Source organism: Rhineura floridana, chromosome 1 (genome assembly GCF_030035675.1).
Source record: "Rhineura floridana isolate rRhiFlo1 chromosome 1, rRhiFlo1.hap2, whole genome shotgun sequence".
Lineage (NCBI taxonomy): Eukaryota > Metazoa > Chordata > Lepidosauria > Squamata > Rhineuridae > Rhineura > Rhineura floridana.
Window position 1 is genome coordinate 240675187 of NC_084480.1, and position 25697 is coordinate 240700883.

At 39.9% G+C, this 25697-nt stretch overlaps 1 protein-coding gene across 1 annotated transcript in view; it reads left to right on the forward strand.

The window, feature by feature from the left end:
- LAMA1 (laminin subunit alpha 1) overlaps positions 1 to 25697 on the forward strand; it is a 141469-nt gene that overhangs the window by 86909 nt on the left and 28863 nt on the right. The window contains exons 33-47 of the mRNA XM_061595855.1: positions 810 to 952; positions 3075 to 3173; positions 8029 to 8140; positions 8295 to 8457; positions 9186 to 9396; positions 9617 to 9733; positions 9814 to 9977; positions 10299 to 10437; positions 11455 to 11548; positions 14956 to 15072; positions 17747 to 17929; positions 18298 to 18452; positions 19862 to 20005; positions 22555 to 22688; positions 22984 to 23134. Of these exons, the coding sequence (XP_061451839.1) occupies positions 810 to 952; positions 3075 to 3173; positions 8029 to 8140; positions 8295 to 8457; positions 9186 to 9396; positions 9617 to 9733; positions 9814 to 9977; positions 10299 to 10437; positions 11455 to 11548; positions 14956 to 15072; positions 17747 to 17929; positions 18298 to 18452; positions 19862 to 20005; positions 22555 to 22688; positions 22984 to 23134 (2126 nt within the window). The remainder of the gene's footprint in view (positions 1 to 809; positions 953 to 3074; positions 3174 to 8028; positions 8141 to 8294; positions 8458 to 9185; positions 9397 to 9616; positions 9734 to 9813; positions 9978 to 10298; positions 10438 to 11454; positions 11549 to 14955; positions 15073 to 17746; positions 17930 to 18297; positions 18453 to 19861; positions 20006 to 22554; positions 22689 to 22983; positions 23135 to 25697) is intronic.

The following is a 25697-nucleotide window of genomic DNA, read 5'->3' on the forward strand; positions in this document are numbered from 1 at the left end:
GGGGTATGTGTCGATTTTATGTGGATATTACATGCTTGTTTCTGGGGTTTTATGAGTTTTGGGGGTTTGCTGTGTTCCTATAGACAGAAGTAAATTGGTTGGAGAGGGGAATATACAGCAACCAGTATAAAAGGTGTCAAAGATCTATTATAGAGAATCAAAGTGGTGTAGTGGTTAGAGTCTTGGATTAGTACTGGGAAGGTTCATATTCAAATCTGTGCTCATCCGTGAAACACACTAGGTGACCATGGGATAGCTGTCATGGTATCTCATAGGGTTGTTGTGAGGATAAAATGGAGGGTGGGAACTATCTTGGAGAAAAAGTGGGGTGTAAATGAAATGAAATAAAATAAATTTTAAATAAATAAATAGTCTCTGTGGGCAAGACTGTAGTGGTAGAATGAGAGAGGATAAACTTTGTCAAGATTTTTCTCTCTCCATAGAATAGTATCTCAAAATGTATATTGCAGCAGGAGTCCCTTAATTGCCTACCAAGTGCTTCATGTCTAGAATCCTCTGGAGGGAATTGGCTTATTTCCCTGGAGAAAAATACTGAATAAGAGCATAAAAACTAAAGCCCCTAAAGAAGATCCCCCCCAAAAATTTTAAATTCATTAGGCATTTTACATTTTGTAGCTAATGTTTTTGAGGGGGGTACCAGCTTGAAGCTTCCTTCTCTTCTTGTATTATTTTATGTTCTGGTGCTTTGCTCTTTCCTTACTTTGTTTGACTATTTTTTGTAGGCTTTAATAAACTTATCTATGCAATTATGTGTCTTAAAATTATTTATTTTGAAATGATTTCTTCAGCTTGTGATGATGACTGCACAGGATTGTTGTTAAATGATTTGGATAACCTTGATGAAGCCGTGTTTTTGGTAAACCTTACTGGTCCTGTTGTGGCACCATATGGAATGCTTTTAGACTTGGAAAATGCAACAAAGCATTTAAAGGTATGTATGCTGCTGTTTAGTTTTTATGTTGTGTTGCTGTATGAATAGTTTTATTTTATTGCTGTGCTATGATTTTAGTGTTTCTATTATATCTGTAAGTTAAATAGTTAACTATTATTTAACCTGTTGTGTTTATTAATTTATATTTTAATTGTTGTAAACCACTTTAATATTTTTGAATTACATGTGATATATGGCTTATTTTTTATCTAAGCACCCTAGTTGAGTGAAAAAAACATAATAAAAATAATTTAAAATAGTAAAAAGAAGTGGAAATATTTTATGTTACTTGTGACAAAACTCTGGTTCAAATCATTCTGCTGAACTACCACACTCAAGTTCCCTAGCCAGCAAGGTCCTTTTAAATTAATCGGTTTGTATAGCTGATAAAGCCTGACCCAAGCCTTATTTGATCCAGTGGGTTACATCAGTTTCTGTGACTGAAACTCCTGTTCAAAGATTCTCTGGTTTAGCAAATTAAACAGACAAGGTATCTATGTAAGTGCAACCACTTCCACATAGAGGGTATGCACATCTCACCCCTTTGAATGAGAACTGGGAAATGTTAGTCACTTAGCCTTCCTCTCTTGCTGCTTTTATAGCCTTGCTATCCAACACAGTTGCCACTTGCCACATATATATAGAAATGGCTATTAACCTGAAGTGAATTGGTGCTTTACTTCTGCCACCTATTTTTTAAAAATAAATGTTTAAATAAAATTATTTAATACATGTACCAGTTCAAACAAGTATCCATCCCCTGCCCTTAACATTTACAGATTCGTCCTTGGGTCCTATACACTATTCTGATTTTGAAAAGTACAGAATTGTTTTTTAATTCATGAAAGATTCATTTCACTTTGACATCTACAATTCTCAACTATCTCAAGAGCTTGTGAGGCTTCTTTCTTTGGACAGGCACCTTTTTGAGACATGTGATTGTCTTCAAAACTCTAAATATTCTGACAGATGATTCAATTGTTACAATGTGGACTCATATTTTAAATCAAAATGAGTTCGCGGTTCTAAATACAGTTATTCCAAAACTGTCTTCAATTTTTGGCTCAATGTGGCTCTGTGAATAAACTGTTTCTATGATAAAAATGGTGAAATCAAAATTAAGACTGCAGATATTGGAAGAAAATTTGGAGGTAGAGTTGTGATATGTTCTAACTTTTACCCCTTATTTCCCTGCATTACTTAATGAAAAGATATGCCAGATTTCTCAGTAATTCTATCAATAAATATTTCAAAACATTATTGTGTGTTTTTGTACCCTCAAAACACAGGTTTTGTTTTTATGTGGTGAAAATGTTAACACATTTGCCACAATTTTTGGCAAATAAGACAAAACTGTTGGACACTGCTATTCTGCAAAATGTGAAAAATAACCCTTATACGTACAATCTGTTGACAGCCTTAGCTGAGGAAACATTCTAATGCTCCATCTTGCTAGCATTACTATCAGATGTTACTTTCTATATATCATATTCTTAGTAAGATTATTTCCTGAAAATGAGGGTGCTACACACAGAGCTAGATGCTAAAAAACGCAGCAAAATGTTATCACAAACATAATGTCTTCTTTTGTAAATAGCATCCAGATTTGTGTCTAGAAACTGAGGCTGTAACTATTTGTGTATATTTATGATGTCATTTAAGTATTATTGATTGAATTAAAATCTTGCCCTTTGCATATAGATACATTGATTTTTCATTATAATCATAGTTCCATTGCCTTACAACCCAATTATTTATGAATATATTATTTGATTTGATCAATAAAACAATAAATATTTTAAAGACAGATAGACAGACAGATAGATAATTATGGAGCCCTGACCTCACTTTCTCCTTGACCCTTCCACTCCCAGTAAATGGCAGCGACCCTGCTGCTGGGAGGCTGTTGCTGTGACTCTGCCCCACTGTGTGAGTTACTCCTATTGACAGTTGTATCTGTGTTTATCAACATGGTTTTATGACCACATAAGTATTCTGGAGTGCACTGAAAGTATTATTAGAGCAAAAACACTATTAAGATAGTTTTTGAAAATCCATGTATATCATTCCTAGTCATTGACACTGAGCTTGAAGATACTTAAATACATACTTTTACTTCTAGGGTTCCTTTTGGGCTAAGGAAGAACCAACCTCCGCAATGGAAATAATGAACCACCATCTTGTAACCATAGCAGGTGACACAGACCAGCTGCACAGAGAGGTAGAAATCTTGCTTTTTTTATTTCCAACCTAAGCCTACAAAAATTTCAGTTATTAGGAAAATGATCTATACAAGTTTACTTAAGGGTTTACCAAGGTTAGATTATACAGCCAGCGTGGATTTTTCACATTCCGCAATGTTAAACTGAAAATACCCCCATGCTGTTTTGATGCTTCCCATAAGCTCATTTCAAAACAAAAACCTTACAAAACTTAGTCCTGACCTCTGAAACGCTTGCTTAACAACCCTCTAAACTTTCATGGCGATACTCAGAACAGTCAGAGAGAATCGAGAGTTCAAAGTCTAAAAAGCTTTTTTCTGTCAGAGTTCTCATAACGTGTTGAAATTCATTAAAAATCAGCTATGTTCACAGAGTACCTGTAATCCTATTACTGACCTTGGCCCATACTTTGACCTTCATCTGCAGTTTCAAAGTTTAAAAAATGCCTGGTTAATTTTTAATTAAAGAAATTTTGAATTGAACTGAATGATAGTGTTGAGCATGCTCAGTAACAACCAACTATCAGTGTTCTAAAAGCAAGACTCACAGCTGCTGGGGTTGCCTAATCGGGGCCACACCCACACCAGACTTTGATTTCACGTGAGACAGTCATGGCTTCCCCCAAAGAATCATGGGAAGTGTACTTTGTGAAGGGTGCTGAGAAGAGACTCCTATTCCACTGACAGAGCTCCATTGGCCAGACTGGTTTAACAGTCAGCTACTCTGATTGAAGGTCTGTGAGGGGAACAGGGCATCTCCTAGCAACTCTCAGCACCCTTCACTAATTACACTTCCCAGGATTCTTTGGGAGAAGCCATGACTGTCTAAAGTGAAATAAAGTCCTGGTGTGGATGTGTCCAGGGACAGCTTTGGTTTAAATTTGGGTGGGAGGCTACATGTGCCTGCTGTAGAATAAAAAGGTGGGGAAAACGCTGAAAAGCAATGATATTGTTCACAGTGTTTTCCTTTTGGAAAGGAAAGGGGCTTCCCCTCTGCCCAGTGCACACTCACTCAATCTCCTCCCCTCCCCATTCTCCTACCCTCCCCCAAGTCAATGTTGGACTACGACCTGGGAGACCAGGGTTCGAATCCCCACACAGCCATGAAGGTCACTGGGTGACCTTGGGACAGTCACTGTCTCTCAGCCTCAGAGGAAGGCAATGGTAAAACCACCTCTGAATACTGTTTACCATGAAAACCTATTCATAGGGTCACCATAAGTCAGTGTCGTGTCCAGGTTGGGACTCAGGAACCAGACCAGTTGGTGAAAGCAAATCAGTTTTTATTAAAGTAATATCCAGACAAAGACTACGCCGTCTCATGAAGTTTCACTACAAAACATAACCTGCGACTAGGAAGAGAGTTGACAGAACAAGGAACCCCCTGTCCCTTAAGAAGGGGGCAATCGAGCGCGAATTCTCTCACTCCGCCTCAAAGTGCTCTCATCCACACCCCTCCTCTCCCCCTTCTTTTGCTGCCTCTTTTGCTGTGTCCTTGTACATGGTGAAGGGGGTGCCACTGCCCCCTCCCCTTCTGAGGACTCTGCTTCAGGTATGGGGGAAAGCGGGGGGACAAGGCCTAAACCATCTGGCTCCTTGCTTTTCCCTCGATCAGGAGGAGGTTGGATTCCCCCTTGTCCTCCCTCCTTCTCCAACTGCTCTAAGCTCGAAGGGGGAGGAGGCGTGGGAAGCTCACGGGAAGGATATGTGTCTGTTGGACATTCAAGGTCTTAGCTGCCAGACAGTTCTATCTCTGAGCTTCCCTCCCCCTCCTCTGCGTCTTCTTCACATGGCTCTGGCCAAAGGACCCCCTCCCTCTCCTCATCTTCTGAAACATCAGGGCCCCAATCCTGCATCCTGACAGTCAGATTGACTTGAAGGCAGTCATTTCCATTTTCAAACATGATTACACAGAAATAAATCCCATTGAACTCAAAAAGTATGCAAATGATCAAACCCACCCTCCCTTCTCCTCTCTCCTTTCCCCTCCCTCCTGCCTCTTCCCCCTTCCTTTGCCCTTCCCTCACCATCCCCTTCCAATCCCGTCCTTACCCTTCCCCCTCCCCTTCCTCCTCCCCATGGTCAGTTTTACCTATCTTAAGCATGATTGCATGGGAGTAAATACCATTGAACTCTATAAGCATGCAAATGATCAAACCTGTCTTTCCCCTTCTTCCCCCTTTCTTTGCCCTACACCACTCCATCCCCTTCCTCCTCCTCCTCCCCTGTGGTCAGTTTTACCTATCCTAACCATGATTGAATAGGAGTAAATCCCATTGAACTCAATAAGCATGCAAATGATCAGACCTGTCTTTCCCCTTCTTCCCCTCTCCTCCCTTCCTCCTCCCATCCCCTCTTCCTTCTTCCTCTTCCCCTGCCCACTCCAGCCCTCCCTCCCTCCCCCCTGATCAGTTTTACCTATCCTAAGCATGATTGCATGGGAGTAAATCCCACTAAACTCAATAAAAATGTAAATGATCAAACCTGTCCTTCTCCCCTCCCCCTCCTGCTTGCTCCCATTCTCCTTCTCCCCTCTACCATTCCTCCCCTCCCTCCTCCTCCCCTCTCCATCCCCTGTGGTCAGTTTCACCTATCCTAAACAGGATTGCAGGGGAGGAAATCACACTGAACTCAATAAGCATGCAAATGGCCAATCCATTCTCAGCAAACTTGCACAGGATCCCATTTCTTATCTCCCACATTAAAAAGCAGAGAAATTCACTAATAGGCAAAAAAACCCCTTGCGGTTTAAGAACGTACCTATAGCCAACAGATATTTCTATCAAACTTTAAAAAGCAGGGAAATTGGGCAGCTATAGTGAATGCACCAGGGAAGCAGGAAACCTGACCTCCTCTCTGAGATACTGGACTGCCCTACAAATTTGTCAAAACGCACACACAATTTGGGTTGTCAGTCCAATCCACTTCCTGTGTAGGTTGGAAGAATTTGGTAACATGTGCCTCTGGGCATATGGTGAGTGGTGGCAACACCTGCAATCAGCCCAAATGATAGAAAGAAGACATGTGCTGTACGGATCTTGTTTTAGCAGGGAGGAAGCAACATTATTAAGACAGTTAATATAGTTCAGATGATGACTTTAAATATGTCTGATTTACTTTGCAATTTTAGTGAAGTTTACTATAGGAAATCATTTTCTTTTGTTTCTTTTGCTGTGAATATGTGAAGTACAGCAACACTTTTGCAAAATTTACACTAAAAAAAGTCCAAACATAATTGTGGAATAATGGTACTGACTATTCTGCAGAATAGTCACCAGTGGACATCAGGAGTGTCTCAGTTTGCACAAGATAAAACAGTGGGGGTGAAATATATTCTAGAAAAATGCTAGGTGTGCTCTATGATTGACCGTGCCCACCTTACCTTAAATGAAGTGGTTTAAACATAGCATGCTGAAAAGATACATCCTCTTTTTCCCAGCAGGTAGAGTCATTCCTGAAATAGCAACATATTGTAATCGTCTGATTTTACATCAAACTACCGTTTCAGATTCAACTGTTAATGCACCCAAAACAAAAATAGAACATAACCTCCAATTTGAAACACAAAAGGCTGTCTTCACCATCATATGACATTGACCAATAAAAAGGCTTTGAAATTAATAAATATAAATTTGACACAGATTTCTAAGATGAATAATGAAGGAAATAAAATTTTCTAGAATAGATTCTCTGTAGAAACATTAGTAACACAGAATAGAAGCAAAGTAAGAAGAACCACCAACAAACATACAAATATATAATTCTCCATCTTTGGAGATGGCAGGTGTTGCCAGACTCACCATATGGTTAGAGGCAAATGTTACCAAATTCTTGCAAGCTACACAGGAAGTGGATTGGACTGTGAAAGACCAACCCAAATTGTGTTTGCATTTTGACAAATGTGTAGGGCAGTCCACTATCTTAGAGACGAGGTCAGGTCTCCTGCTCCCCTGATGCATTCACTGTAGCTGCCCAATTTCCCTGCTTTTTAAAGTTTGATAGAAATATCTCTCAGCTATAAGTACGGTCTTAAACCACAAGGTTTTTTGCCTATTAGTGAATTATACATCAAAGCCAATACATTGCACTGGGACTGCTAGACTCTGGGTAGAGGTGGGAGCCAGGCAGAACAATCCTAAGTCCTAGCCAGGAGCAAGGGGTAAAAAAGAGTGGCAGATAGACCATGCATCTGGAGCCCTTCTGGCTCATAACAACTAGGCCAGAAGGTGCGGGTGTTGACATTTTTTCCTGCTCTAGATCCAGGCTAGCACTGCTGAGGGGTCCAAGTTGAGTGCCTGTCTGAGGAATGGTCAGGCCTAGGATTCAATGAATTCATGACTGGCCCTGCTCTGCCACTGTCCCACCCCTGCACTAGCTGCCACTGGTGGAAACATGGCCAACAGTAGTGCCCATCCAGCAGCAAGAATTAGGGAATTAGGATTGTAACCTTAATTTAGTAAAAAGAAAATCTACCACATAAAGCTGTTTTGCCATTCCTGCAGGTTTTCTTCCATATTTTTAAGATTTTTTCGTTACCAGCCATGCTCTATTTAAGTTATATTGCACTGAAATAGTTATAATTTGGTTCTGTTGGGACTTACAAAGCCCAATAGTAATAACATGCTGATAATTCTCATGAATATGTGAGATTGGCATTTGCAGTTCATTTCATTCTTTCTGCAGGATCTGGTTGATAGGAGCCAGGAATATGAAAAGAAATTGAATGAATTTGTTTCACATAAATTCAGTGTATGATCCAAGTTTGAGTTCTAGATATGATCTTCATTCTTTGGCACAGCCATTAAAGCCATTGTTTAAATGTCTTAGATAAAACCACCATTTGCTTTTACATTAGTTAAATAGAATATTACAAAGAGGGCGGCATCTCCACAACGCTACGGAAAAGACCTTGAAGAAGAGTCGAGAACTGGCTGTATTTATTGATACATTACAGGCAACTGTTAAAGGTAACATGCTTTACAGTATGCTATAATAATTATATATTTAAAATAATATTCTTTATTCATTTGTAAAAGTTGTTTATAAAGAGACAATGTATTTGTTTTGGTTTTATAGAGTGCTAAAAACAATTTTCTAACTGAGTTTTTCTCCTCTATCTAGTACTTGTGGAAGTGGCAACATCCCTTAATGAAACATTAGGTATGGATTTCCCTTTGTCAAATAGAACATTTCAGGAACTGGAAGAAGAGATCCCCATCATGTTGGATACAATGCGTGGAAGATATTTCAAGCAGCTGCACCAAGACAGTAATCTTGAGTTAAAGTAAGCAGATTGGTATTCCTGAACATACTCATATTAACATAAGCAAAGGAGGCTGTTGATGCAGCCACACCCCAGTGGGTGAGTCCCTCTTGATAACAAAACATTTTATGGTATTTATAAACTAATTTCTTCAAAGAGGAGGCAGAGGGTTTATCTCCAATCTTAGTGCTGTGGTAATTAGCATTAAGATGGAGAGAGAAAATCCCTCTGTCTGCTCTTTAGAGATCCTCTCTTACAAGCTTGCAGAGGGATCTTTCCAGCCAGCCCCACCCCAGTGCTGGAATGGAGAGGACTGGAATGCTGACTGTGTGTGCCTGCCTGTCTTCCTGGTATGTGAAAGTGTATGTATGAGAATGTGACTGCATGTATGTGTGTGTGATTGGAGGGAGGAGGAGACAGACAGACAGACTGGTGTGTGCTTGGTGCATGAGATAATAGAGGGAATGGAAGTACATGATTTGGGGGGGGTATCCTGCCCACTTTTGCCCTGCCTGCTGTTGGAATGGAGCCCCTAGAAGGATGGGTAAGTTCCAATCTGGCCCTCTGGCTGCAATAGGTTCCCCACCCCCTGATTTTTAGCGTTCTATGAGTAAAAACAAACCTATAACCAAAGTATCAGATAGCAAAAATACGGTAGTAGGCCTGCCCTTTTGCAGCTTTTGAACTCTTCTACTTTTAAGAAGGCTTATGTAAGTTCGCTTACTGAATGTGTTTTCTCTGTTCATTAGAGCTGTGGAAAGGATGATGATGCGAATTCAGAAAGAATATTGGAGACCTCAGCAAGAATTAAAAAACTTAAAAGAAACTGCAAAACGTACCCTATTAAACCACAACACCAAACTTCAAGAAGCCAAAGATCTTGTGAATGAGGCTAGCACCAATACCAATGAGACACTGCGCCTGCTTTTTCTTATTAATAGCAACCTCAAGGAGTTCAATGTAAGGACACTGGCAGTGTATATAATTTCATTTTACAACAGAGAGTGTGAAGTAGTTTTTAAGGGAAATTTGCTTTAAAATTGGATTGATACTAGCATTAGTGAAATGTATAATGTTTTGTCTGCATGATCCATTAAGTACAAAATTCCAGATATATGTATTCTATAATAGCTGTTGTTATGAAGTATCAAATATTCCCACCATTGTATTTTTGCCATAGCAGACAAAGCTGAGTATTCAAGAAAAAAAGGAGCTCTCTGTTATGCTGACCAATGGAGGGAAAGTACAGTTGGATGTGGCAGCTGCCCTTGCTAAAGATGTAATTAACACTATATCTGTAAGTTACTGTACACTTAGGTACTCATTTGTTATAGTTAATTATCCATAATTCAGCAATAAATGATTTTGAATATTTAGAATCTAGAAAGCTATCGAGATGGACTGATCCTATGGAATGGCAAACTAAGGCAGCATGTGGATGACCTGGTCATGCAGTTGTCTGCTCGAGGTGCCCTTGATCTTGTTTACAGAGCGGAAGATCGTGCAGCTGAATTACAAAGAGTTGCTCATGCATTAGACAGGTGAGTGCATCATGAACTAAGGCATGGAGTTGATTGAACAAGAGCCTTTACCAATAAGGTCAACAAAACAGGCCTGCTGATCTTGAAACTCTTCTGAGTTTCACCATCATTTTAAGCTGTTAAATGTCTAACTGCTGTGGGATTGGGGGGGCGAGAAAGGCAAAGACGCAGGAACTGGGATTTAAATTACTACACTCTTTACTGAGGAATGTGAACAAAATAAGCCAAATGAAAGCCAAAATCCAAAGGGAAGCACAGTTGAGTTGTTTTGGGTATGAATGGGAATGTACAGCTCATTTATATATTTCTCCCCTACTGCAGTGGTCTCTTGAATGCTAGAAATGTGTCCTTGAATGCAACAAATGCAGTTTCTGCATTCTCCACCGTTAAAGGTCTGATTGAAAGTGCAGACAGTCTGGCAAGTGATGCTTATAGGATTGTAGTGGACTCAACACGTGTGGTAAGTGCCTGAGAACTGAAGCACCCTACATTCTTTTTAAAATCCTTCTTTATTTTGCATGTTTCACCCTCTAGAACAGGAATGGGGAACTTTTTGGCTACTCTCCAGATGTTGGTGGACTATAATTCTCATCATCCCAGAGAAGCAACAGCCCCCCCCATCCCTGCTCTAAAACCTGTTACTCACTCCCTAACCACAACATTTATCTTGCTCCTAGCTGTCGGATAGAAAATGTGCTCTTCCTGCCTTGTTCAAGGTAAATCAATGGCAAACTTGAGCTAGCGTGGAATAGTTTGATTTGTTAGTTCATTGTCCCAACCCATTCTCATAAAAGAGAATGTGAAGGACTTTGGACTGGTACCAGTAACTGATATTCATACTGGATCAATTATTTTTTCTAAAGATGAATAACTTAAAAGATAAAAAATAATAATTTGAGTTAGAGTGCAATCCTATGCAAACGTACCTGGGAATAAGCCCCACTGAACATAGTGGGAGTTGCTTACGAATAAAGATTAATAGGATTGCACTGTTACAGTGCAATCCTAGATGTATACCAAGAAACAAGTTCCACTAAGTTGAATTGGACTTATTTCCAGGTAAGTGGGTGATTCCTGTAATGCTTAGAATACAGTGTAGATGTAGATTGGATACATCTGTACAAAGTCATAACATCATAAAATGCTATACAAGTACTACATTTACCTTTTGGATGTCTCACAATGCTTCATTTCTACATGTTTGTTCCCGTATATCCTTCTGAGTTGCCAGGATAATATTCTTTGAAGATAATGATGGTGATGTTTTGTCCCTTTCTTAGAAATAAATTGTTTGCACAACTAATCTTAGGGCTGAGAAACTTAAACCAGAATCATATGTAACCATAAGTATGTTTTCCCTTAAATTCCGGCCATAGCAAATAATAGCTTTTTTCAAAAATTATCAGTCATGCCAAAACCACGGTATTGTTAATTTGTTTTTGTATATAATGTTTCCTTATTATCTGATTGTTTTAAGCGAAAACAAACCTTTAATTCTACTGGGAAAAGCTTTCTCCAGCTTGGCTCCAAGTTTTTAACTGAAGCAAAAAGTTTGCACAAGAAGTATGAAGGCAAGTATAAAATAATGTTTGCTTGTGAAATGTTGCATACTATACTGATGGCCATTATTAAAATAAACGATGAAGCCCTTTCTCTTGAGAGAGAGAGAGCGAGAGAGAGCGAGAGAGAGAGCGAGAGAGAGAGATTTGTTTTAGACATTGTAGCAGCAATTCACATATGTTGACAAATTTGTTTTCAACCCTGTGCTTTACTCCAGCTGCTCTGTTTGTCTGTCTATTAATCCAGTCTAATCTATCTATCCTCCTCTGACACCCTAACGATTATGCCACCTCTCTTCTTAAGCCAGTTTGGGTTTTTTCTATATTTGCTCTCTTGCTGACATATGTACCTGACTCCAAATCTGCCATGAGTTTTTGTTCCTTCCTTAAATTTGTTCCTTAAATTTCAGGCAAGCCTCCAGTATTTAAAAAACTCTTTGCTCTGGGCAGTGGGATGGATGTGGCTTCATGATTGCCACAAGGGCCAACCAATTGCACTCTGTGCACCTGGCTGGGTATGGAGAAGGGGATGGCTTCAAGACTGTCAGAATTGTCACTTGGCGTAGCTGGCATCTGGGGGAAACTGGGAGAAATTGTTGCTTCTTCTGCTGTGCTCATTTTGCATGTCTGTCTGCAAAGGGATGAGTGTGGATCTATAGCAAGTTAATCACTCAAGCATTGTATGCTTGTACACAGTTTTAAGATTAATCAGAAAACTATTCATTTAAAGTTGGGGTGGGAAAGTGCTGTCACCAGAGATGAACAAGTCTTGCTGGTAGTTGCTTCCAGAGAGCGATGTTGAATGTAAATCTCTCCTTGTAAATACCTATGTGGAAAAATTCAGGTTTCATAGAATCATAGAGTTGGAAGGGGCCTTGTAGGCCATCGAGTCCAACCCCCTGCTCACAGCAGGAAATTCACAGCTAGAGCATCTCCCGCAGATAGCTGTCCAGCCTCTGCTTGAAGACATCCAGCGAAGGGGATCCCACCACCTCCCTAGGCAGTCGGTTCCATTGCCGAACTGCCCTTACTGTCAAGAAGTTCCTTCTAATGTCCAATCTGAGTCTATGCTCCTGCAACTTAAAACCATTAGACCTAGTCCTACCCTCTGGGGCAGCAGAGAACAAATCTGTACCCTCCTCTATGTGACAGCCCTTCAGGTACTTAAAGAGTGTAATCATGTCGCCCCTCAGCCTTCTCTTCACCAGACTGAACATGCCAAGTTCCTTCAACCTTTCCTCATAAGACTTGTTCTCCATACCGGCTATCATCCTCGTCGCCCTCTTCTGAACCCGCTCTAACTTGTCTATATCTTTCTTAAAATGAGGCGCCCAGAACTGGACGCAGTATTCCAGATGAGGCCTGACTAATGCAGAATATAGCGGGAGTATTACTTCCCTTGACTTGGAAACTATAGCTCTGTTTATGCAGCCCAAAACCGCGTTTGCCTTTTTTGCCGCAGCATCACACTGCTGGGTCATGTTCAACTTGCGATCCACTACAATTCCAAGGTCCTTCTCACACGCACTACTGCTAAGCCGGGTATTTCCCATCCTGTACCCGTGCATTTTGTTTTTGTGGCCTAAATGCAGAATCTTGCATTTGTCTTTATTGAATGTCATTTTATTAATTTCAGCCCAATTTCCTAGTCTATCCAGGTCCTTTTGAATTTTATTCCTGTCTTCCATTGTGTTAGCTATCCCTCCCAGTTTTGTATCATCCTCAAACTTCATAAGGCTTCCCTCCACCCCATCATCTAAGTGATTGATAAAAATGTTGAAGAGTATCGGCCCCAGGACAGAACCCTGTGCCACTCCACTCGAAACCTTCTTCCAGTCCGAAGCAGAGCCACCGACAACCACTCTTTGAGTACAGTTTTCCAACCAGTTGTGAATCCACCTGACAGTATTTCCATCTAGTCTGCATTTGACCAGTTTGCCAATCAAAAGGTCGTGGGGGACTTTGTCAAACGCTTTGCTGAAATCTAGATAGATGACATCTACAGCATTTCCACCATCTACTAAGCTAGTGACCCAATCAAAAAAAGAGATGAGATTAGTTTGACAGGATTTTTTCTTGACAAACCCATGCTGGCTCCTACTAATCACAGCATTGTCATCTAGATAGTTGCCAATGGACTCTTTTATTATCTGTTCTAATATCTTTCCCGGTATTGAAGTCAGACTGACCGGCCTGTAATTCCCCGGGTCTTCTTTTTTACTCTTTTTAAAGAGCGGGACGACGTTTGCCCATCTGCAATCCTCCGGCACCTCTCCCGTTCTCCAGGATTTCTCAGAGATGATGGCAAGAGGTTCCGAAAGTACATCCGCAAGTTCCTTCAATACCCTGGCCCTGGAAATTTGAACTCATTTAGGTTAACTGGGTATTTCCTGACTATCTCCTTATCAATCTTGAACTGCAGTCCCGACCCCTTACTGAGATTGCTACCGATGCAAGGTTGCACACTGTTCCCTTTTTGGGAGAAAACGGAGGCAAAATAGACGTTGAGCAGTTCTGCCTTTTCCTTGTTATCTGTCAACATTTTGCCATCCTCATTGAGCAGCAGTCCCACTGTTTCCTTGGTCTTTCTCTTGCTTCGAACATATCTGAAAAAACCCTTTTTGTTGTTCCTCGCTTCCCTCGCCAGCCTCAGCTCATTCTGGGTTTTAGCTTTCCTTACGCTATTCCTGCAAGCCCGAGCTGCTCGTCGGTACTCTTCCTTGGTGATGATTTGTGTCTTAATTGAGAGCATAACAACTATTACTTTAATCAGAATTAAATCAGCATAACTGTGTGTTGAAGTTTGATATAAGGGAGATGGAGGTTTAAATTTGTACTCAGCAGTGAACATTACTAAGCGACCTTGGACCAGCCGCCATTACAGCCTATTCTACCTTTCCAGGTTTATTGTGAAGATCAAATGGGGGGTGGAGGAGGAGGAATATTAATGCACCTGAACTCCTTTCAAGAAGGATGAAATACATCACAGATAGCCACAAGGCTGATAATTGCTGTATATTAGCATAGTATGTAAACATTTTAAGAAGTGGGTTAGAACCTTAATCACTTCCAGATTGCCCCTCTGGAAGCAATAGGTCCACAACATACTTGGCGTTAGGGAAGAATTTTCTGTCACTATATTTTGTTTTGGGGCATTTGTTGTGTATGTGCTCTTGCAGCATGTGTGGCTCCCTTACCTGTGCTCGATATGTCAAATTTTCTTCTCCATGTATTTGAACAGTACATCTGCTCTCATTAGCATATGGAGTCTGATCTATATGTTTGGGGGTGGAAACAGGAAGATTATTAGACAAACGGTCCTGTTTTGAATCTATGCATTGAGTTTGGTTACCTTTGGAAAAAGTTGTTTCAAGAAGTAGGCTATTGTGTCAGGATTACAAGTATTTTTTTCTCCACAGGATTTATGTCTGGATTAAATGAGATGAACATAAAAGTGGAAAAACTTAAAGAGAAAACCAGTGGCTTTGCTAAACAGTTTAATGACTCACTGTTGCAATTGACTGCATTGTCAAATGGTAAGTGAAATTCCTTGTGATATATGCCTTTTCATTACACAAGGTAAATATATTTAACCACTTGGTTGTCACTAACTGCAGAATCCAGTAATTCCTTTTATATCTTGAGAATGCTGAAAACAGTTTTGAGATGAAACTGCATATGTGTGTAAGGAGAAAAGATCTTCATCCTGTATCGCTTTCTTAGATACATGCCATATAAGACTGCCACATGGGTGTTTTTTTCCTGGAAGGGCTCCTATGTCTTTACCACATGCACAGAAGGAAAAATGCTCAATTCCTGCATTGCTCTATATCTGCGTCAGGCAGTGGTTCAGCTACTGACATTCTGCCTGTCATGCATCTGTTAAAGACACAGGAGCTTTGAAATTAAAGAAAAAAGCAACCTTTAAGCTGATTTTAAGATGATTTTAACTGAATTCATTGAAATCATGCCGGTGAAATAGTAATGGAAAATAAGAGCCTTAAAAGAAAAAGCCCTAAACATTTTAGATCTTTGTATAAGTAAAAAAAAGGAAAGGGTAGGCTTAGTAGAATCAGCTCTGTTGTATTCTTCTAAAGGATTAATGTTTTTTAATAATGCAAACAGCCTAATTAAACTTTAGAATTGCTGTTCCTTGGTATTTCTTTTTTAAAAAGAAGGAACAAAAATAGCCTGGAATGTAAAAGCAATTTTTTTAATGGAAAAAGGTGGTATTGTTCTTACCACCACCACCCATTATTCACTAGCAGGTCCCAGGGCAGGTTACAACAGTTTAAAATTCAATGTTAAAAACAAAAAGACAAACCTTAACATATACCGCTTGTCAAGTTCTTTCAGCTGCACACTTGGTCTGAATTTTTTTCCACCGGAAGATGCTGAGTCTGCTCTTGATGGCCCAGTTAACTTACTGCTGTTCAATGAACCAGTTTCTGTTTTAAGATTGAAACCAACCCATTTTGTCAGTCAGGACATTAAGGTGCATTGAAATGTGACATCAGTGGACTAAATGTTCATGCAGTGGGTGTAATTGACTTGATGAGTACTTAAACCATATTCATGCCTTGCTGTCGATGAATTAAAATATTTCTTTTCTGCTGCAGATACCTGTGTGTTTGCACCCATAAGGGAAAAGCAGATTTGTGGGGATGTGGGGAAATGACATAAGGGAAAGTATTAACTTCTCTTTTTTATTATTATTAATTTTTATTCAAATTTTCAAAAACATAACAAAACAAAACAAAAATAATTAAACAATAAAATAAAATGTTGACTTCCGATTTGTCGCAGATCAGTTATAGGTCTACAATATATAACAATCCTGTCTCTTAAATTATATTAAAAAATCACTTTCCTCCAGTAGTTATCTTAATTAATCATCAAATCTCATAGACATTACTTTATTCTTTCCACAGAAAAGAGAGGTTTCACTTCCTTGAGAAATATATCTATCAATTTTTCTCCAAATAAACATATCGATTAATCCATCTCATCAAATCTGTTAAGTCCAATAATTTCAATAGCCATTCTTCCATTATCAATGTTAATTCCATCTTCCATCTTCAATAATCCTGTTAAGTCCAATAATTTCAGTAGCCATTCTTCCATTATCAGTATCCCATAATAATCTTGCTATCATAGCCATAGTCATATAATAAGAGTCTAATGGGAATTTCCTTTCTCACAAATATTTAATCCACCTCATCAAATCTGTTAGGTCCAATAATTTCAATAGCCATTCTTCCATTATCAATGTTAATTCCATCTTCCATCTTCAATAATCCTGTTAAGTCCAGTAATTTCAGTAGCCATTCTTCCATTGTCAGTATCCCATAATAATCTTGCTATCATAGCCATAGTCATATAATAAAAGTCTAATGGGAATTTCCTTTCTCAGAAATAGTTCCTTGCCATCAATTCTGAATATGTTGCTGAAATATTGTTGCAAAGTCATATCTCTATTCTTTTTTTTTACAAAATGCACTGGCACATCTCTTGAGAGTTTGTCCATTGTCACATATCTGTAGTTAATTCCATAGATTTTTTCTATGTCAAGCTCCATCACATCATTCCAGTCCAGAAATTTATCCAAGACATTAATATATCTAATATCTTCATTAATTTCTTCAGAGACAACGTTGAATTCCAAACAGTAAACTTTATCTCTAATATCCATAAAGTCCAGGTCTTTTTCCAATTCCACATTTGTTCCAATCTCCAGGGCTTGCATCTTCTCTTTAATTTTTCTTTTCTCATCTCTGATCTCATCAATCTCCTCTCTCACAAGATCCCCTATTTCTTTAAGCTCCTGGTTCATTTTGCCAAATTCAATTTTCATCTCCATTCTACCCTGTCTCAGGGTTTGTTTCGTTATCTCAATCTCATCCATTATTTTCTGAAACATAATTACTTCCAGATTCTCAGCCACTTTCTTGATTGCCATTCTTAAAACAACGAAGAAAAAAAAACCCACTTCTTATTTCAGCAACAATTGGGTTAATAATTCAAGCTTAACTTCTCCACTCTACATGGCAGCTTTAATGTAAAAACCCAACAAGTCTGTGGGGGATCTTATTCACAGAACTCTCATATTGTGTCTAGTTTGGCCCTGAGACTGGTAGCCAAGACTTAAAGTCTGAGTTTTCTACCCCAATTCTAAATTGGTAATCCAGTTATGTTGATCATCTGTTTCAGGTATCAGTGAAAATATTCTTGCTGTACGAGAGCTTGCTGTGTCTGCTAATGTGACTGCTCTTAATGGTTTAAGACGCACTGGGGTTTTTAGTGAGAAGTTGCTGAACACTTCATTTGCATTGTCTAAAGTTAATGAGACATTGCAGAAAACCAATGAACTTATAATCGACTCATCAAAAGCTGGTAGGTTTGCTGCTTCGTTGCTCTCTAGAAATGTCACTGCATGTGAGAGTGGGGTTAATTTTTAAACCTAAGTGGTTTTTAATATTTATTTACATTAAAGCCAGTTTATTCTACTTTGCTTATATGGAGGGACCTTAAAAGTGTGCAGATGAGAATTGCTAAATACCTTTCTTATTACAAGTATGCATGTTCAGAATTACAAGCCTAAATTAATAGGCAGCAATCATAAGAAGTGATTTATACTGTAAGTTGCCTATGCTTTTTGTATTGGTGTATACTTTTTACTTGAATGCAACAAAATCTTCAGTTGTATCCTAAATAGTAATTCAAGCAGTAGAACTCTGTTTCAAAACCTTCTCTTTTGGCAGCTGCGTCAGCTGAAAGAAAAGTGAATGAAGTTGAAATCCTGGCCAGTATCTTATTTGGTAGGCTGAAACCTCTGAAGGTGCTGGAAGAGAACCTCAGCAGAAACATCTCTGAAATTAAAGAGCTCATCAGTCAGGCCCGCAAACAGGCAGCTTCTGTAAGCTACTTATTGTCTTACACATTCCCTCAGAGGGGGAAAAAGCTAGTAAGCTTCACTACCACACATTTCCTAATCAATAGTGTATGTATGTGTTGCAATATGAAGACACAGGCCACAATTCAAAGAGTTTCTTTTGCTTGTCAAGAGACTCGTGAATATCCAGTAGGAGTCTGTGATTTATTTCTTTCAACAACAACTCTCTAACTCTCCAAGCCTTCCTATAAACGCCAAGCCTTCCTATAAATAAAAGGTGATTTATTATGCAGTGCACCAAGTTGCTGATTAGGAAAAAGAAGTCAGAACGCTTCACCAGGACGTGACAGATTTTGTACCCATAGTAGTTCTTATTACTAATGTTGCACTCTTTGTTTTCTTAATCCATTAGATCTGCAAGATATATATCCTTTATGTACAGTTATATTAACATTTGTCAGCTTAGTGCTCCTTGTGCTGCATTTCAGAGATAGCTAATTGACAGACTAGCTGGCAGAACTGTCCACTATAGCAATTTTATTTATTATTATTTATTTGTTTGTTTATTACATTTATATCCTGCCTTTCTTTTTTCATGAAACCCAAGGCGGTTTACATATGGTTACCAGGCGGTCTCCCATCCAGGCACTGACCAGACCTGAGCTGGCCTTATGTGGCTTCAGACCAAAGACTGGGACCTGGTTCCTGATCAATCAAGTTTGCCCATATATTTTGACAAAACAGAACTTGAGCAACTGTCTTGGATCGGAGTGAATATGGGTCCATCACTTTGCCCATGCAGCCCTGATGTTGCCATCTAGCTACACTGGTGATGGGAAGCTTGCCCTGTGGCTCTACCCCACCCCCACGGCATGAGCCACTTCTGCCTATATGTCTCTGTCCATGACTCATGTTCCTTCAGTTCCTTTAGCCACCAGGAGATCATCTATTCCCTCAAAAGACTCTGCCCTTTCACCCTACCTGCCCTGTATACTTGGAATTGCCCCCCAGAACACCTGCGTGATGCCACCTCTCTTACTTCCTCTTTAAGAGCTACCATTTCCATGAGGCCTTTGATTCAGCCCTATAGAACTAGAGAGACTATCAGATATTCTTCCCCTGTTTGTCTCTGCCTCCACTTCTTTCCCCTTCCTTGTTTCCCTTGTGTCAAATTTTAGGTTGTAAACTGTACAGGGCAAGGACATGTACTCTGTAGAAGTGCCATAATAATATATTTAATATTATTGTGTATTATGAAATAATCACAATCATCATCATCATATATTTAAATACAACAGAATCCTAACGTACAACTGCCTCACATTAGTATCAAGAATTTCATTTAACGGCAAACAGCACAATATCTGTTCTTAAGACATATACAACCTATATATACAAACCTTACCTTTGCATTTTTCTTTTTCTTTTTTCAGATTAAAGTTGCAGTGTCTGCAGAAAGAGACTGTATTCGTGCCTATCAGCCCCAGATATTATCTACTAACTACAATACATTAACATTAAATGTTAAAACAACTGAACCTGATAACCTCCTATTTTATCTGGGTAGCAGTGGCAAAGTAAGCAGAAGGATTTAGAACATTTTATATGGCAACTAAAGTCTTCATTTTATAGGCAGGAAATTCTTTCCCAAAGATTACATGTTCTGGTCAGTCACTGAAAATACACTAGCTGTCTTGTAACACCTTTTTAACCACTCTGCTGCATTTAGATAGTTAATGAGCATAGTAGGTTGTCCAACCCTATTCATATACTTTTATAGGTGAAATGGGAATTCTAATTCACGTTAGTGATTGGGAAAACAGAGCTAGTTATTCTATATTAGGCTGTAGCCCTCTGCAGTAAGTAAACCCCACTGAATACAGTAGGACTTATTATATACAGATTGTGTTGTTAGTGCAGCATACAAAAGTATGATCTTGTATCTATGGGTTCTAGTCAACTAAGTCCTACTCAGAGTAGACCCATTGGAATTAATGAACCCAAGTTAGACATGTCTATTAATTTCAGTAGGTTTACTCTGAATAAGACTGGCATTAAATAGTACCCCATGTAAATTACTGACTGGTCTGAATAGCAGTGATAAGTTCTTAAAATTTGGATCATAAGATATATGAAACACATGGAAAGAGCTGGCTGTTCTGTCCCATGGCTGAAGTGATCATTGTGGATGTGTAGCTGCCCCTTTTCTCTTTGTTTCTATTAGTAAAATGAGAGGAACAAAGACTCCTATCCAGCTCCAAGCAATCTTGTATGCCACACTTGTGCGGATGCTGTCGGGCTTTGTTGCATATAGGTTAAGCAATATTTTGCAAGAGGGATGAAAAATATTCCTTTAGGATGCAACAGTTGCCTGTTCTATGCATTTTTCTGTGCTCATAGCCAGGCACAGACGTGTTATGCTTGAGGGATACCCCGTTTGTTTCAATGGTGGGAGCAAATAATATGTGCAAAAGGAACATTCATGCTGATCTGTTTCTGCCAATGAAATGAGTTGGTAACCCATTGTGGGCAGGGGACGTCTCTGCATACACTGAAAAGAAGCGGACAGGGAAGCACAGAGGTTAGTGGCAACTACCCAGCTGGGAAAAGGGGTTGGACACGGCCTGCTGCTTAGAATCCAACAAATTCTAGAGCTGAGCCTTCATTTTGTTCGAATGTTTAAGTACTACAGGTAACAAAGATGATGTTCCTATTGCCACTAGTATTACTTATTTTTGGTTTCAGCTAATTTGAATTATTTCTTATAATAGTTTGCATTTATACAAGAATAATTGGTTCTTTAACTACAAAGTATTTATATCCTGGTAGAGCCAGCTGTAATTTTCAATTAAATGATCCTTCGGATAATTAAGCTTGGATAATTTTGTATTGTTGGCACATCTTACAACTGCTCTGTTAGTTTTATTTTTCTTGATGGCCTCACTTACAAATAGTAAGTTTAATGGTCCCACAAATTCTATAAAGTTTTTTTTGTGTGTGTATGTGTTTTAGTTGTACAGGCATACCCCGCTTAACGTCACTTCACTTAACGTCACCTCGCTATAACGTACATGCTCCATATGCCTGTATTTCTCCAGAAACGCAGCGCAGCAGCAGAGGCTTTAGTGCGTGGGGGTGGAAATAGACGCGATCGCGCCACCGCAAGTCAGCTGGGAGGCGCGATCGTGATCAGCTGAGAGGCGCAGCAGCAGAGGCTTTAGCGCGGGGCTTTGAGGCTCCTCATGAAAGAGAGGTAAAAAAAGTTTTACAAGGTAGTGCTTCACTTTAAGGACATTTTCGGTTTACGTACTCTCTCTGGTCCCATTGAGTACGTTAATGCGAGGTATTACTGTACTTAACATTGCATGTGCGTGTGGAAATTCTTTAACCACTGGCTTTTCAAATGCCAACGTGATCTGTTTGTGTTCATATTCCGTATTTTCTTTCCTGTATTCTTCAGACATGATTTCATATACAAGTGAAGTGGTAAGCACTTAAAAACAGAAGAGTTAAGGTGCTGTCCCATGTGCCAACTTGGGTGAAGCTACTTCTCGTGGCATTTGACCAATTTTAACCATTCCATCAATAGTGGCTGATGGTGTGGTGTGGGTGGTGCTCTGTTGCTCTCTGGCTTTCCAATACTGCAGGTCCCAGCCACAGACTGAGAGGGAGAGAGCTTGTTGTGGTGCAGTACAGGGTGGTGGAGCCAATCAGCCGCTCCTGACACCCCGCATTAAGCTCCCTGCACCTCACACCTCCCCCTCCTGGTCTGCAGCAGCAACCCGTGGTATTGGAAAGCTGGGAGAGCAGTAGAGCCCCACCCGCACCCCTCCACCAGCCACTACTGTATTCCATGTCATTAAAATCCCTTTTTTCAGGAGGGCCATGTTGCTATGTTTGAGATTGCCCAATCCACAATGAGAGGTCAAATGACGCACAGTTTCCTTCATGGAATCATTCCCATATGCGTCTATGTTTAACGTGCAACCATGCTGCTTATTTAATATGTGAACCAGGTCTCATTTGGATTTGATCAATGCTTTTAAATGCTGACTTTTAGTAGCTTCACTTACACCACCCTTAGCCAGTTGGCATTCTACCAGTGATCTAACAACTTTCTTTTTAGACTGATTTCATGGCAGTGGAGATGCGACGTGGTAAGGTGGCTTTCTTGTGGGATATGGGCTCTGGATCAACAAGACTGGAATATTCTGACTTTCCCATAAACAACAACAAGTGGCACAGAATACATGCTACAAGGTAAGATGTAACTGGTGTGCAACACATGTAATTAATGACATTTAGGGGAACATCAGGTTTGCATGGCCATCCGTCTGAAAGAATTACTGTCTAAAGGAGACAACTATGTATTGGAAAATGCAGTTCAACTAAATAATTGTGAGTGGTTAGATCAGCTGCTGTCAACCATATATAATGCAACCACCTCTAATCTCAGAATATTTTCCAGCTCTTTCTTTAACTATCAGTATATAACACAGTTTGGCAGTTAAGCATGCATAACTGTTTTCAGTCTCATATTATTTGTGATAATTAGGTTTGGAAAAACTGGCACTCTGAGCGTAGAGGAGACCAACTCTTCTCAGAAATCCTTGATGAGAACTGCTACCTCTCCTGGGACAGCTACAGTACTGGATGTAAACCAATCAACTCTCATGTTTATTGGTGGACTTGGAGGGCAAATAAAGGTGAAAAAAGTACTAGCCATGCTAAAATATTTCATTATAGCTCATTTTATTGATTTCCATGTCACTTTCCACTCAGAGTTTTGTGATGAATGAACAAGAATTACCATACATTCAGGGATGAAAGGAAATATTTAAATTGTATGTAAGATTGTTTTACACACTATTTTCAGGTATGCACCAAAGATACTTAAGAGTTCACTTGCCAATATGAAAAATATGAATACAATGAATCATTTATAAATGTTCTGTGTTGAACATTATTTTACCTATGGATAAGGAAAGATTTGGATTGCTTTATGCAGATCCTCAAGGGCTGTGTTGTTATTGAGCATGTTTTAAAGGATAAGATGTATATTTCCTTATATGAGAGGGTGTGTTTTTATGGTATTTTAATTGGTGTGAAGAGACTTCAGGAGTGTTACTGTAAAACAGGATATAAACATAAATAGAAGATTCATCAGGGAATGTGATTGGCTACAGTTCCCTGCTTGGTGTATAGTTAGTGACAAACAGGTGTTTGACTGTGGATATTGCACAACATGATCCTAGAACCATAATGGTATTCAAAAAGATATTATAAATAGATGGTCATGTGTTTCTTCATGTGGGAATTTCATAAAAAACAGCATGTGGTAAAGTTGAAGCCTTTATTGAACAGTGTATAGGATGAAGGAGTTCCTGAAGTATAAAGCATGTGTGGGTTTTTAACCCAAACACCCCAACAGAGCTCCTGTACCTTGGACAATTGCTTGACAAGCAACAGGGTAGCAGTTACAGTGCTTAATATGGCACCAGCTTCCTACCAGCACACCATCACTTGTTGTATAAAGGACCAGTTTGCATGTAACTTGAAGAGAAACCATGGCTTAGCATGGTCTTTCCTGGTTGATTTGCAGCTGTGCTAAGCCATGGTTTAGCTTAGTGTGTTGTTGAAACTGAGGCTTGTGGTTGAGCTCTCTTTAGACAAAACATGAGCTGTAACCAAGGTTTGTTGTATGGTTTACAGATTGTGATTTGTCTGTAAGAGCTAAACCATGAGCCTGAGTTAAGATGACACAATGAGCCAAACTATGGCTTAACTCAGTGCGGCACAACAGGATGATAGGGAAGAAGCAAAGGGGCTGCAATTTCCTCTCTTGGAGTCTATAGGTTTGATCATTTTGTGATCAGCCATAGTTTAGTGTTATGTGCAAACAAGGACACTGTTTTACAGTGGTTCCAACCCTATCTCCAAGGTTGTTTCCAGAGAATAGCATTGGGTGATTGTCTTTCGGCCCCCTGGCAGTTGTGCTGTGGGGTCCTGCAGGGTACCATCTTGTCCCCCATGCCGTTTAACCTATATCAGTGGTTCCCAACCTGGGGACTGTGACCCACAGGGGGGCCACAAAGTAATCAAGAGGGGGCTGCGAACAGTAAAGAAATGAATTATGTATTACTTTTTTAAAAAAAGTCTTCACTCCCTGGACACTGTCTGCTTCCCACTGCCACTGCAGACAACACCTTTCCCTTGCTCCAAATGAGAGGGGAGGACTTTTGCTGAAGTGCCAGAGCATCTTTCAGGTGCACCAATGGCAGGCATCTGCCTATAAAACACGTGGCAGATGCCAAAGGAGGCTGAGGATGGAACTACCAGGAAGAAGAGGGGATTACTATCACCAACTCCAGTCTCCTCATACTGCCACTGCTGATGACACCCTAACTCAGAACAAGTACTGTAGCTGAAGTGTATTTATTTAACTATTATTGCATTTATATCTCACCTTTCCTCCAAGTTGCTCAAGTTGGTGCACATAGTTTTCCCCCTTTCCATTTTACCCTTACACCAACCCTGTGAGATAGGGCAGGCTGAGAGACAGTGTCTAGTCCAAGGTCACCCAGTGGGCATCATGGTTGGGTGGGGATTTGAACTTAGTCCAACACTGTAACCCACGAGTGTTGGGAGATAGGACTGTACATCTTCAGACTGTGTGTGTGGGACAGGGGGATACCAATTTGATGAACCTTTGCATTAAAAAAAGAAAGCAACATCTCCCTGTCTGCAGGGAGCTTTTTATGGAAAGGGATATTTGAAGATAGGATTTTGCCACACACCATTTTTTTCAAATTAACAGAGGCTAAAATTACAATTACTGGGGTGGGGGGGAGGTGTCATGAAAGTTTTTGAGCTTATAAAGGGGATCTCATACTCAAAGGTTGGGAACCACTGATCTATATGAAGCCCTTGGGAGTGGTCATCAGGAGATTTGGGGCGAGGTGTCAGCAGCACGCTGACGATACCAAGCTCTATTTCTCTGTAATATCTGAATCTGGAGAGGCTGTGCAAGCCCTGGACCACTGCCTGGACTCGGTGGTGGCCTGGATGAGGGCCAATAAACTGAGTCTGAATCCTAGCAAGACAGAGACACTGTGGGTTGGTGGTTCCTGAGTTCAGATAATTGCTCAGTTGCCTGCTTTGGATGGGGTCGTACTCCCTCTGAAAGAGCAGGTCCATAGTCTGAGGGTGCTCCTGGACCCATCTTTGTCTCTAGAGGCCCAGGTGACCTCCGTGGCTAGGAGTGGCTTT